Below are 14,621 nucleotides of genomic sequence, written 5' to 3'. Positions count from 1 at the left end.
GGGTGTGCCTGGGTACAAGTCACAAAGAGCTTATAAAAAGGTCCCCACCTACAGCAGGAGTAAGAGTGCTGGAAAAAACCCAGGAGGGCACTGCGGCCAAGCGCTGGGTTTCGGATTGTTCTTTGTGTTCACCCAGTTTGGGTTCTGCAACTCGCAACGAAAAGCCCAGAGTCACAGAGCTCCTAAATTCTCTGCCATATCTTAGTCGTCCCCACGCCCCCCGCCCCACCCCACCCTTCAGCGCGAGTGAATGCGCAAATAAGGGTTTTCAAGCGTCTGTAGGAAAGAGGGATGGGAAGGCAAAGCCGAGAATGGACTGGTCGGTGGCATCGTTCAAGCCAGAGATCTCCAGAGCCCTCGGCGAGGACAGTTAAAACCTGGCGGTCCCGGACCGAGAAGGCCACGGCTCGAGATGCTGGATGGCCGGAGGCCGAAGGGGGGCAGCAGACCACTGCCGCGCACCCAGTCCGCCCCCGGGGCCTCCTCTTGTCCCAAGGCACTCCCCCCGCCCCCCGCTTACGTCTCTTTTGGTTTCGACCTGCCGACAGGGAGGGGCCGTAGGACGCCATTCCCACAATGCTCTGGGGCGTGCCGCCGCCGTCGCTGCCGCCTCCGCTACCGCTAGTGGAAGAAGATGGCGGAAGGCGGAGCGGCGGATTTGGACACCCAGCGGTCTGACATCGCGACGCTGCTCAAAACCTCGCTCCGGAAAGGGGACACCTGGTGAGGGAAAGGGGTTGAGGTGGCGACGGTTGCCTGAGGATGGTGGAGAGCTGGGCGGGAATCGCGTGCTCGTGTCTTTAGCTAGTGACAGGTGCGGGCAGGTCCGCCGGCGGCCGCCCTGGGCAGCAGGATTTGGGCTGCACCCGAAATGTGAGGGCAAAGGTTAGACTCGAGATGAAGGCCAGGGTTTGTGGCTTGTCGGAGCGTGCTGAGAGGTATGCGGGGAGCGGCAGCGGCGGCGGCGGCTTCTCGTGCGGTTCTCTTCGTCCTCCTTCCATCCTGCCGCTCCCACCTCAGGCCTCCCGAATGGTAGGTTACAGTCGTTTGGCGTGAGTCTTAAACTGTTTTGACAGGTCCTGGTCCCGCGGCTTATCACGGTCTCCGCCGCTTTACTTCTCCAGTCATTTCCTTTCCTGTATTGTTGGTATCCAAGTTCCCTTTTATTCTGATTCTTGTAGTCTTCCGGGAGGCAGGCTACAGGATGCTTGCGGTCTGTACTGCACAGGTGGCATGTGTCAGTGTTCCACTTAAGAAAAAGAAACCCTAGATTCCAGTTTCTTGTCGAAAGGACGGAGAGGAGTAGGGAACCCTAGGCTTTTGAGAGATACCACGTGGTCTTGTGCTTTAGTGGAGGCTTGATAGAAGCCGGCCGTGTTTCTGATAGTACAGCCCTTCCCTCCTGTTTGAAGGATAACGTAGGCCTGCAAAAAGTAGATAAGTCCACTCGAGGCTTAAGTAACTTACTAATATTCAAATTTGTCAAATACCAAAGGATATACATTTAAAATTCTGAAGGGTATGTGGAGATTTTAGTACTTGTCGGCTATATCAAGTAGCATCCAGAATAACTAAAATATGAGAGTATATAACATAAAGAGAAAATGCTCTGTTTTTCTGGAAAGATAATGTGCCTCATTATTATAATAAAATTTTATTTTCACTTCCCACGGTGACTGTAACAGTGGTATTTAATTTACAAAGTGTTTTTTCATGTGCTCTAATATGGCTTAGGGGAAGGAGCTTAAGATTTAGACTTGAGTTATATCACAGTTCCACCACTTAACTTGCAGTATGACTTTGAGGAAAGTTATTTAAATCATTGCACCTCATATCTTCACCTATAAAATGGACAATAATAATTTTATTAAAGGGGTTTTATCGTGATTAAATTAAATGTTCTGAAAGACTTGATGTTTATGAGATATTAAATTTTAGTTACCTTATCTCCACCATCTACTCCTGACAAAGTGCAGTGGTATTGGGATCATTTTCAAGTAAGCTAATCGATGGCAGACTTGGGACTTGAATTTAAGTACTTTAAGACGTAGTACTTTTATCCCACTTTGTTAGGCCACATACTGTGTTTATATGATAAAAATCCCTGAGAATGTTGCATTACAGCAAAAAAAATAGTATCTTGTAATGACTTTATTGTTCATAATGGAATGTTCTTAAGATGTTTATTACTCTGGGGAAATTTGACATTTCCTAGGACATCTAAGTTTACCTTGGCCTGTGGATTATTAAAGATGAAATCAATCCCTGCTCCTTTATTTGTTAAAAATTCTTAATTCACCCGTTCTGTTACCTCCTCATAAAAAGATAAATGTGGATATCTGTAAAATAAAAAACTTTAAGTTAAAACATAGGTATCATTTCTCTTTAATGTTGTCATGTTTTTGGTATACTGAGTAATAAATGGTGTTGTTGACACTACAGGATGATAGGAGTAATATGTGTATTATGGGCATTAAACTTCTTAAAGTTTGGTATTTTTCGAATGAGTGTATTTTTGCTTTTTGACAAAGTTTCTGTAAATTATTTTAAAGAGTAAATACAGGAGGTTCATCAATTTGATCATTTCACTGTTTTCATTTTAAAGAAAAGAAAAATGAGGATCACATATTTAGGTAACAGCAGAATGTGCAAGTTTCATTTTCATAATAATTTTCTTTTATTTAAAGGGGAAAATATTGCAGGAGCAAGGTGGTACTGGGGAGTTACAGAAACCAGTTTGGTTTATATGTGAGCCAGTTTACTTGCAAATTAACAGGTGAAACCTTTTTTTTTTTTTAATAGTGTAGAGCAAATGTTTTATTGGAGTTTTAAGGAGAATAATTTGATAAATACAAATTTGTTAAAGAACTGGTGTAGATATTTAATAATGTAGTTGGGCTCACATTTTTGAAACTCAGAAAGTTGTTTATCTTTTTATGTATTTTTTTTTTTAATCTTTGGATTAGTCTTTTATGGGTATTTGGGCAAATCCTGTCTGTTATTTTATAGCTGAAATTGGCCATATGTAAATAGAACATTGCCTTGTCACATGTATATAACCACCCTGGAAAGACTGATTGGGCTGTTGAGAAAAAAATGATGGGTTTACCATAAGTTTATTCTTGAGAGTTTAATACAGATGTTTGAAGTCGTAGTCAAATGAATTAAAATGAATATATTTCACTAATTAGCCCTTAAGCACTTTGCAGATAAGGACTGTCTCACAGTACTCTGGAAACTAAATCCAATACCTGGGCGAGGATAAAGATTTATTTGATCCTGCATGTGTACTAGGATTTCTGTTTATTTATAAGCAGTGAAATCTTTTTATCTACAAACTGATTTTCCAGATATGAAAATAAGTTACGTAGGTCTGAGATGAAGAGGAACTTGACTTTATAGTGAAAAGTAAGTCAAAGTTAATGCAAGAGAGTTATACCTCTTAAAGAAAGTGAGGTAGGAAAGTAGCACTGACCTGCATAAAAAAAAAAATAATAAAGCGGTAGTCTCAATGCTATTTGTTGATATGTGTTTCAATTTCAACAAGAGATTCAGAAAACAATGAACAAGATTAACTTAGAATTTAGGAACTATAGAAAAAAGGATATAAGAACTAGAATTAGGATGAATTAAAGACAACTTTCATATACATGGTAATTTCTCCTGATGAGACAAAAAGAAAAAATTTTTTAAAGTACATTACATGTAAGTATTATAGGAACCTATTATTTATTTATTCATTTATTTTTATTTATCCGTTTAACTAATTTAATTTTATTCATTTAACTAATGGTAGTTAAGTTAGTGGGTTACAAAGAAAGGTACGCGTTGTGGAATGCTCTCTTTAGAGATTTTTTTAAAAATAGACCTATTGTGAGTAAATAGGTAACTACAAATCACCAAAATCACTGCTTAATTTTCCTCATCTGCCAATCATTTTCAGTAATTTTTATGTGCAGTTATGATCAATGACAATGTGTAGCTAACTTTGCAAATTACCTAAATATTGCATGTCATTTTTGTATGAACCCTAATAACTCTAGTATGTTTGGTGTAACTTTGGAGAGTAACTTTAATTTCTGTTTAGAGTCATTTAAAATACCTATGACATTTTTCTTCAATAAATTGCCGAAGAATGTGATAAATGAGGTACTTTAGATGGGAGACGTTGATTTCACTTTTTAGAGCTTTTTCTCCAGTCCTTAGAAATCTTTGAGGATTTATTTTATTTTGTCCTTTATGTTTGTGCAACTTTGATGGACATAGAAAATAACCTTCTTATAATCACAAATAAGTTAATAATGTAAAGGAACACTATTAACCTGAATTCCAAATTGTCTAGTATATACTTACTAAAGAAAAGTTGTGCCAGGGTGTTTACCATCAAAATGGAGTATATTTTATGTTATTTACAGGAAATGAAACCAGAAAACAAAACTTTTTTAGTGTTGGTAAATTGGTGAAAATAAGGGCAGAAATAGTAACATAAAGCATATTTTTCACATTTCAGTTGCTTAAAAATCTAGAAAAGCAATTTTTCTTAATTTAAGCCTTTTTTGTAAGTTTTAAAATCACTTCTAAGATGTCAGTGAATCTAGGATTAATGTACCCTATTTGGACAAGAAGATCCAGGGTTAATCAGTGATTTCATTTATCTGTTTAGTGACATTCAGGCTTTATTTTTTTCTAAATTATACCATTTTTCCATTAGCACACTCAAGGTGTTAAATGAATGATATTTTCACAAAATGGTTTTGTTACAATTATTACTCTTGCTTGCGTATAAGTATAATAAGAAAAAATTAGTTTGTCAGGCCATGACATATAATATTATATTTAAAAACACTATGTGCCAGGAACTACTGTAAGTACATATTGACTTATTTACTCATCACCTCAATTCAGGGGACCAGTGCTGTTATTCACATTTCTTAGGCTCACAGAGGTCTTCACACAGTGTAGTGTAGCTGAGATTTGAACCTAAGTAGTCTGGGTCTTTAGTTCACCTCCTTAAATCACTGTACTATGCTGCCTCTTATTTTAAAGATTCATTTTTAAAAAGCAGTTCTCCTTTAAAAAGAAAACAAAGACTTTTTTTTCCATCCTTAGATGGAGTCTATTTCATACTTAGTAGCAGAATTCTGCCATTGTATCCCACACTTGTCTCTTGTGACTGTTCAGTTTAGATATGCTAGAGTATGTAGAAATCTTAACATCTTGCTTCTGGAAATTAAAACATGTTTAAAGATTGATAGGTAATAACTGAATATATAAAACTAATGTCATTTTGATCCTGAAGTACATTCAAGCAAAAGACTTTGAGGTCACTTACTGTTGAGCTTTTGAATTTTAATTGTTTATCAGTAATCATAAGCTTTTTTATTCACAGCAATATGGCCCCTTTTCATATAGTTTTACAGAAATAACACACCAAGCAAGTAGTAAGATCTTGTAGGATATTTTGCTTTAGTACTTGGTCCCTATTTTAAAAGTATTGGTTTACAGTCAACCACAAATACACACACTTAAGGCTCTCTTTGGGGACTGTGAATCTATAGGAACAGCATAGCACAGAAAACACAAATATGAATGTTTGGTATTTTATGTTCGATGTTTACCAAGTGATTTTTTTTTCACAAATAACTTTCTTTAATGAATTTTTAAAGTCAAAGAACATTTAAATTCAGACAGACAGTGGACGGTATGTAATCCTATTGATATCGCTTTAGCATCTTCATGAAAACTGAGAGTCCCAGTAGTATCACTGCTAATAGAACAATCAATTTTGCTATCTAAGTCATTGGATGTATTCATTTTATTATAGAAGTTTAGAATGATTTTTCTTTTCCTCACTTTGCGAATCGCTTCATTAATAAGCCATGATTATTGATGAAAGTGAGTTGAAGCCATCGGATATATTGGCAGGGAGATAAGGGGAAGGTTGAGAACAACTGATAAAGGTTGATTACACGCATTATCTGATTTGATCCTAAAAATAAGGATCAAAATATATATTTATATTCCTTTTTTATAGATGAAGAGTCTGAGAAAAATTAATTGGCTTGCCTATGGTTCACAGGTGATAGTACCACTACCATTGAACATTTATTGAATGCTTACTCTGTGCCAAAGACTATTTTAAATGCCTTACACTTATGCAGCCTTTAAAGTACATGCTCTTAATTTACCTCATTTTATGTTTGATGATTTCAGAGCTGGTTTAAATACCTGATTTATAGGGATTTAATATTAGAATTAAATATTAGATACTATCAGTATCTCCTTAGTGTTAAAAATGGTTTTATGCTGTCATTTCTCAAATGTAATTCAAACAGTATTTTATTTAACCATGGGGTTTTTGCTTTCTTCTTAGTCCTCATATAGAATTTTTTAACAATTACTAGTTTTGTTCTTCCCTGAATAATGTCAGTCTAGCTTGTGCCTTTTATTTTTATTTCCTCAGTTACCACTGTAATTCACACTCTGTATCTCATGTTTATTCCCTGGAAGTCTTTTCTCCATACACTTTCTCCCATCTATTCTTTAAACAGAGGAGTAAAGTTCTTTTAAATTTTATCATCCAGTTTATACATAACTCACTCTAAAGAAACCTAGCATAAGACTGATAGTAAGTGGCCTCAGTTTCAGGTACTTTAAAATGAAGTATCTAAGGGATGGATCGAGAATCATTCCTTAAAAAGAAGGAAATCAATTCAGATTGTAATGTAAAGCAGAAAACCCCTCTAGGATTAACCTGCATCTGGTTATGCGAAGACCACTTTTAGTGCTTGTGTCACTAAGATTTTACATAGTTTCCTTATAGCTCTCCAAAAAGAAAAGGAGAGTACTGACTACTTTATCTTCTCCTAGAGAAAAACTAAGAATGTCAACTGTCCTTTCCATTCACCTTTTAGTTTTGAGAAGACTCAGATATTAGTGTGATAATTTCCCACTGTTAGAGGAAATTGTTTCATAGAAGTACCTGCAGAAAAGTCTCTTGTGAATGAAGTCAGAGTATTTCACAGATAAGCCCAAGAGTGGCTCTGAGGTCAGACTCTAAGTTCCAGAGAGCCAGTGAAATTAAAACCTGAAAGCATTAGAGACAAAATTAATTACTTGTATGTAAAGAGCATCAAGTTCCTCAATAATTGTAAAAGAGACTTGATAATCTGGGTTGCTTTCTATTATTTAACTTTATGTTTTTACAGCTTGACAAAGCTTAACAGTTTAGTCAAGAAATTTATCTTTGATAAAGATGGAAAACTTATATTCATAAATTTGAATGGATTTCAAGCTGAAGAACCTTTCGATTCTTAGGAGAGGTGTAGCTAAGTAGTTACTTGTGCCATATAGTTGTGGCTATGGTTTACAAAAATAATTGCTCATTTGCCATGTTAAGAGTTTTTACATATTTGAAATAAGTAGTAATCATTTCTATTATTTTTAGATACACTTTACTAATTCCTGACTTTCCCTTACTTGAAAACCTAGCTCAAAACTGAGCTCTGTAAAATCATCCCTAATAATCTCATCCAAATCTGTGGCCCTTCCACTCTTCAATTTTTTTAAATATATACAAGTATACTTCAAGAGGTTTGTGGGAAAATGTAATTAAAAGGTAATATGAATCTTTCCATGAACTTTATGAAGTATCCTTGTATAACAGCTTTATTGTGATATAATCCACATGCCGTACAGTTCTACTTAAAGTGGACAATTCTCTGGGTTTTAGTATATTCACAGAGTTGTACAACCATTATCATAATCAGTTTTAGACTATTTCCACTTCCGGAAAAGGAACCCCATACCCGTTAGCAGTCACTTCCCAGTTCTCCCCAAGCTCCTGTGCTCGAGGCAGCTCCTAATCTACAGTCTGTCTTTACATATTTGTATATTCTGGATATTTTTTTAATAAATGAAATGATATAATATGTACAATTTTTTGTGTCTGGTTCCTTTTACTTAGAATGTTTTCTAAGTTCATCCATTTTGTAGGATGTATCAGTACTTCTTTCCTTTTTATTGCTGAATAATATTCCAGTGTATAGATATAACACATTTAATTTATCCATTGATCAGTTGGACATTTGGGTTTCCAATTTTTGGCTATCATGAATAATCCTGCTATGAACATCTGTATGCAAGTTTTCATTTCTCTTGGATATATACCTAAAAGTAGAATTGCTATGTTCCTATATTTAACTTTTTGAGGAGCTGCTAGACTGTTTTCCAAAGTGGCTACACCATTTTACATTGCTATCAGCAGTGTATGAGGGTTCTCATTTTTCCGTATCTTTGTCAGCACTTGTTATTGTCTATCTTTGTTATTACAGCTATCATAATGGGTGTGAAGTAGTATCTCATTGTGGTTTTGACTTGCATTTCCCTGATAGCTAATAATGTGGAGCATCTTTTCATCTGCTGTTAGCCATTTGTATGTCTTCTTCGGGTGTCTGTCCAAATCCTTTGCCCATTTAAAAAATTTGGTTGTCTTTTTATTATTGAGTTATAGGAGTTCTTCATATATTTTTCTTCATATGAGTCCCTTATCAAATGGGCTAAATGCAAAGGTTTCTACTATTCTGTGGGTTTTTCTTTCATAGTCTTGATAGTGTCCATTGAAGCACAGAAGTTTTTTTATTTTAATAAAGTCAGTTTATCTACTTTTTTTTTTTGTCACTTTTGCTTTTGTTGTTATGTCCAAGAAGCCTTTGCCTAACACAAAGTCATGAAGATTTACTCTTGTATTTTCTTCTATGAGTTTTATAGTTTTAGTTCTCACATTTAGGTCTGTGATCCAACCAAGTTAAATTTTGTGTATATAGTGTAAGGAAGCAGTCCAGTTTCATTCTTTTGCATGTGGAAGTTCAGTTGTCCTAGCACCATTTGTAAAAAAGGCAATTCTCTTTCTGTGGAATTGTCTTGGTACCCTGCTCTAAAATCAATTGAACATAAAAGTGAGGGTTTGTTTCTAGACTCTCAATTCTATTCCATTGACGTATAATGTCTTTTCTTATGCCAGTACCACACTGCCTTAATTACTGTAAGCGTGAAGTAAGTTTTGAAATCTGGAAGCATGCGTCCTCTAACAACTTCTTTTTCAGATTTGTTTTTGCCCCCTTTTCTTGTTAGTATATATTCTGTTGAAATGTTGTAAGTATTCTTAAATATGTGTCAATATTTTATTAACTCGTAAACGATACACTACTCTTTCTAGCAGTCTGTCTTCTTACTTCCTCATTGGAAATTTCCCTCACCCCTTTATTTCTTAGATATCTGCTATAGTAGTATTCACACAGTGAATTTTGTGTGTCAGTTAACCCATGGATCTCTCTCCCACTCTTAACTTCATGCCCCCAAAGCACAAACAATGCTGTGGATTAAGTGTACTAATTATCAAAAAGGGTTATAGTATCTCTATGGAAGAAGGTAGGATGACCACCTCAGCAGCTGAAAATAGCATGGAATCCTAAAAGGACCTAAACCCACATTAATCCTTCAAGCAAAAAAGTGATTATATTATACCATTTAAATAACGTTTAAAAACATTCAAAATAATGTATATTTATGGAAATATAGTTATGTAAGAAAAATATGAACACATTCATAGCACAATAAATGCTAAATTCAGAGTAAGGGTGTACAGTGACAGGGGTCCACAGAGGGCTGTATTTGTATTTGTAGTAATTTTCTTTAGCCACATGGTTTGATGATATAGACATGAACACTTATTTTATTCTTGTAACATTGATGTATGCCTGTATACGATTAAAAAAAATTTTGTTAAGTAAAGTTTGTTGTAAGGACTTTTTGTTTTGAAGAAGTCCTAGTTTTTCTTAGTTTTTTTATTTTTTTAATTTTTACTTTTTTAATGCCAAACCCAATTCTTCCAGTGCAGTAAGGTTAAACAAAGTTAGCTCAGGGAATTTATAATGTGGAGGTAAAACATTATTAATTACTGTTTCCTTCTTGTTTCATATGAGTGTATCTAAACTTCTATGTCAGATATAGTTGGAGGATATCTTTAGTATGGAGCAAAATACATATTTAAGATGTCAATGATCATATATATGTCTTCTGGATGAACAGTGTAAAAACAATCTTAGTTGTCCTCCTTCTTGAGTTCCTTCTTTGTCTTAGTTTAGGTCTAAAAAGAGGTCATAAAAATTAGTTCTTGCTAACTGATGGATTTAATGTGCAGAGCAGAAAATAGGTTAGAAATGCTTGAAATATAAAAATTAAGATATAAAGAGAAGATTAATCAGGGCATTGGTTTTTTTGAAAGAACTTTATAGTTTTCTTTGGTTAAGTTTTATTGAAACAATGCAGTTCTAAGTTTTAATTTGTGGTACTTAAAGTCGGTGAAATATCTGATTTATAATAATTTAAAATACTAGATGCTGTCAATATTTTCTCAGTGTTAAAAATGATTTATACCATCGCTACTCAAATGTAATTTAAGAGTGAATTAGCATGCAGAATTGTTTATGCTATTAATTCTGCACAAAATAGTTATAAATATTTTTTGGATTAAGTGTTCTACATTGGATTAATCAGAGATTTTTGTATATATCCTTACTTGTAAAAGAAGGACTGTCTATGCCTACTCTGCAGAAAGAAAGATGGGATTTTTAAAAAATAAACAAGATTACATTTATGTCAGTATTAAGCAATTAAGCAGGAACATTTATCTAAAAGTTGTCAACAGAGACATGTACAAATCCGGAAAAAAAAAAAAATAATAGGACTATGCATTTACTACCTCTATGGTTTCTGAAATCCATCTGTTGGGATTTCTCCATACTGTTTCTAAACTCTGTTATATTTGGGACTATTTCTGAATCATTTATTGGTCCCTAGGTTTCTTTCTTACATTTGCTTCTGTTGTATGTAAAAACACCAAACAACTTTTGAAATTTTCCTGTCTCCTCCCACCCCCTTCCCCCCAAAATTGGCATTATTAGTTCTTACAGTTACTGCCTTTGAAGACTGTCTTAAAATTGACTCAGAAGCCCCTAGCTTCTCCAGAGCCATTGAAAATTATTCTGTCAAGACCACAATACAAATTATCATTCTTGATGCCTTCGGACTACTTAGCACCACACAATTTGGACCTTTTTGAAGTACTGATAACAACATAAATTTACGTAAGCTTATTTACTAAGCATTTTACATGTATTTGATCATCCCAATAATCTTGTGAAGTATTCCCAGTGGTCTTCATGAAATGTATGAGGGTACTTCAAAAAGTTCATGGAAAGATTTGTATATCTTTTAATTCTACTTTTCCGTGAAGTACGCCTATAAATCAAATCATATCTCTTCCTTGTTAAAATTCTTCCAATGGTTTCCAGTAAATTTAGGGTAAAATCCTTATTATTGCTTTAAAGGCATTATGTAGTCTGGCCCTAATTTAGCTTTCCAGTCTTACCTAGGATTTCTCCTCCCCTTGTCATAAATTCCAACTTCATTTAGTCGATTCCTCCAACACACACAATTCCCAAAGTCCTTCTGGCCCAAGCACATGCTGTTCTTTTAGTTTAGATAGCTTCTCTTCTTACTTTTGTTGGAATAGCTCCTATTCACATCCTGGAATACCACTATTTCAGAGAGATTATCCTTTCGATAGGGCCCTCATTACAGGCTTTTATAGTTCCCTGTCCTTTTTTTTTTTTCCTACAACACTTACCATAATATTTTACTATGTATCATAATTATTTACTGTCTCTCTCCTTCACTGGACTCTGAATCTATGAGCATAGGGACCTTGGCTATTTTGCTATAACCACGTTATTCATATGGAATAGCACATACCTAGTAGACCTGCAATATTCTTTGAATGAATGGATTACCATTTCTAAGATGAATAATCAAAAAGTTTTAGTGCTGAGTAACTTCTCTAAGACTTCACAGTACATTTCCTACAGTAAATTTAGAATTCATATTTACTCAAGTCTGATTTCAGGTGATAATAAAATTTATTTTAAAAAATGATCATCAAAACAAATTGAGATAGGGTATAAAAAATTTTATCCACAATTTAGTTTTTACCACAATTAGAAAACCTTTTAAAAGAGAGATAGTGTTTTTATATGTGTGTGTTCCTAATTGATGTGAAAACATGACTCCCATGTAGGCATAGTGTAAACACCAAGGCTTTTTCTACTAAGTTCTTGATAGGCAAGAATCTGACATTTACCAAAGATGCTCCACTTTGAAAATACTTCATTTTTTGTTAGAATTTGTCTTTTAAATGTTTCAATTCTTATTTACAGCTTGGTAATAACACTGTCATATCATGTCCTCTGCTCCCTCACTTTTAAACCCTTACTGTTTCATAAAGAAGAAATATGGTGTATGATTTTGCTGAGCATCTGTTACATCTTCAGGTCTTCATTAAGTGAATGGGATTTAAAATAAAGTTTAACGCAGTGGAAAGAGCACTAAACTTGTAGAGTCTGAAAACTAGAGTACTAGGCCCTGAATACCCACTTAGTAATGTTGTATGTCCTTGGTAAGCCATAAAACCTCTGAGTTTTGGTTTCCCCTTCAGTTACATTAAAAAAAGGGAGAAAGAGAGAGAAAAAAAGATTGCTCTGACAATGAACTAATCTGAATATACTTTGTACAAAGACCTTATTCAGTCATGCACCACATAATGTTTCAGTCAGTGAAGGATCACATATATGATGGTGGTCCCAAAAGATTATAATGGAGCTGAAAAAGTCCTATTGCCTAGTGACATAAGTTGTCACAATGTTGTAGCACAGTACATTACTCACATAGGAGCAATAGGCTATACCATATAGCCTAGGTGTGTAGTAGGCTATACCATCATCTAGGTTTGTATAAGTACACTGTGATGTTTGCAAAATGACAAAATTCTCTCAGGACGCATTTCTCAAAATGTATCCCCGTTGTTAAGCAAGGCATGTCTGTATAAACCTAAAGCATTTATATTCTATTATGCAGATATTAGGATTTAATTTAAACAGGAGTGATATCATATTTGTGTTTTTAAAATGTCTGTGGGATGGGGAGGAAGGGGGAAAGGAGGAATTGGTAAAGGGACATAAAAATCAACTATATTGTATATTGATAAATTGAAATAAATTAATAAAAAATGTCTGTAGCAGCAGAATGGAAGACAAATTGGAAGCAAACTTGAAGCAGAGAGACAAGTTGAGCAGTAATCTGTGCCACTAGGGAGAAGGGGACGTGCAGAACTAAGATACTTTTCTGAGGAAAATGAGAAGAACAGACTCAGAAATATTCTGAATGTACTTGGTTATTGGATGTTATGGAGGGAGGAATATAGGTTAATATTCTTGTTTCTGGCTTGGGAAACTAAATTACTGATGAAATCATTTATTAAAGGAATACTAGAGAATGTATAAATATAGAGGTGAAGATGATTGAGATATCCATGGAAAATCCAAGTTAACATGGACTAGTAGGAATTAGAAATATGATTCAAGAACTTAAGGTCTGGCCCTGAGATACAGATTTTGGAATCATTGGTATGAATTATAATGTCATAAGAGAGTATGAACAGTGAAAGAAGAAGAAATCAGAGAGCAACTCTGTGAAATACTAATATATAAGCAGAAGCAAGGGTTGCAAAGAAAAAATAAAGACTCTCAAAGAAAGTAGAATTACAGAGGTTAATTTTTAAAAGAATTAATAGGTACATAAAATTCTGTTGGATTTGTTAAGTTGGTCATTGGTGACTTTGTCAGGTACCATTGAAGACCTATTGTACTAGGTTGGAGAGTAAATGAGAGTTGAGGAAGTAGAAACTTGAGAAGCTTGACTGTAAGGACCTAAATCAGAAAAATGGAAATATAGGAGGAAATGAGTATGTGAGTTGAGAGGTCTTACAGAGTTAGGGGAAGAAAAGGTTTGTCTCTGTTTATATGCTTAGTGAAAAAACCAGGAGAGAGAGAAACAGAGGGTAGGAACTGTCTGTCGGGGAAAGTCTCTAAGGATGAAGAAGGAAATTAGACCCAAAACTTAGGACCAAAAATTACTGGCCTGGGATGTAAGGAGAGTTACATCCTTGCCTTGGATTGAATGTCCCTCCAAAACTTGACCCCCACTGTGAGAGTGTTAAGAGGGTAGGAAATGCTATTGTAGTTGGAAAGTGGGACTTTGAAGAAGTGACTGGATTTTGAGTACTATAACCTTGTGAATGGATTGATCCATTCTTGGAATTGTGGTTCTGTGGGCTTTAAGAGGAGAGCTCTCTCTCTCTCTCTGCTTCTGCCATCTTGCAATGTCATACCCTGTGTTGCAGAAGCCACCACCAATGGTGGCCTTCACCAGATGTGTTCCCTGGAACCAGCCTCAGAAACTTTAAGCAGTAAATTTTGTTTTCTTACAAAGTATCTAGTTCCGAGTATCTTGTTGTAAGCAACAGAAACGGACTGATACAATCCTCCACTAAAGTATAAAGGAATCAAGCAAGATTAAGGTGTGATGCCATAGACCTGGTCAGAAAGTCCTAGCATCTAACTTCCTTGTAAAGTAGGTAGCAAGGTTGTCTGTTCAACCTAAGAGTTAGAGACTTGGCAAGACTGACAAAGGTTAGGAATAATTATTGAGAATAGAGAAAGATATGC

At 35.1% G+C, this 14,621-nt stretch overlaps 1 protein-coding gene across 7 annotated transcripts in view; it reads left to right on the top strand.

Moving 5' to 3' along the window:
* Nucleotides 1–566: 566 nt before the first annotated feature.
* The window catches only part of USP15 (ubiquitin specific peptidase 15), a 133,217-nt gene continuing 119,162 nt past the window's right edge, over nt 567–14,621 (top strand). For all 7 annotated transcript variants that reach the window (XR_010021328.1, XM_063074724.1, XM_063074725.1 and 4 more), the window contains exon 1: nt 567–723. Coding sequence is in view for 6 of the 7 variants with exons in the window: in XM_063074724.1 (XP_062930794.1) it covers nt 635–723 (89 nt within the window). In the remaining variant the exon portion in view is untranslated. The remainder of the gene's footprint in view (nt 724–14,621) is intronic.

This window comes from Cynocephalus volans, chromosome 12 (assembly GCF_027409185.1).
Source record: "Cynocephalus volans isolate mCynVol1 chromosome 12, mCynVol1.pri, whole genome shotgun sequence".
NCBI classification, from domain to species: domain Eukaryota; kingdom Metazoa; phylum Chordata; class Mammalia; order Dermoptera; family Cynocephalidae; genus Cynocephalus; species Cynocephalus volans.
This window is presented reverse-complemented; position numbering and strand designations above follow the sequence as displayed.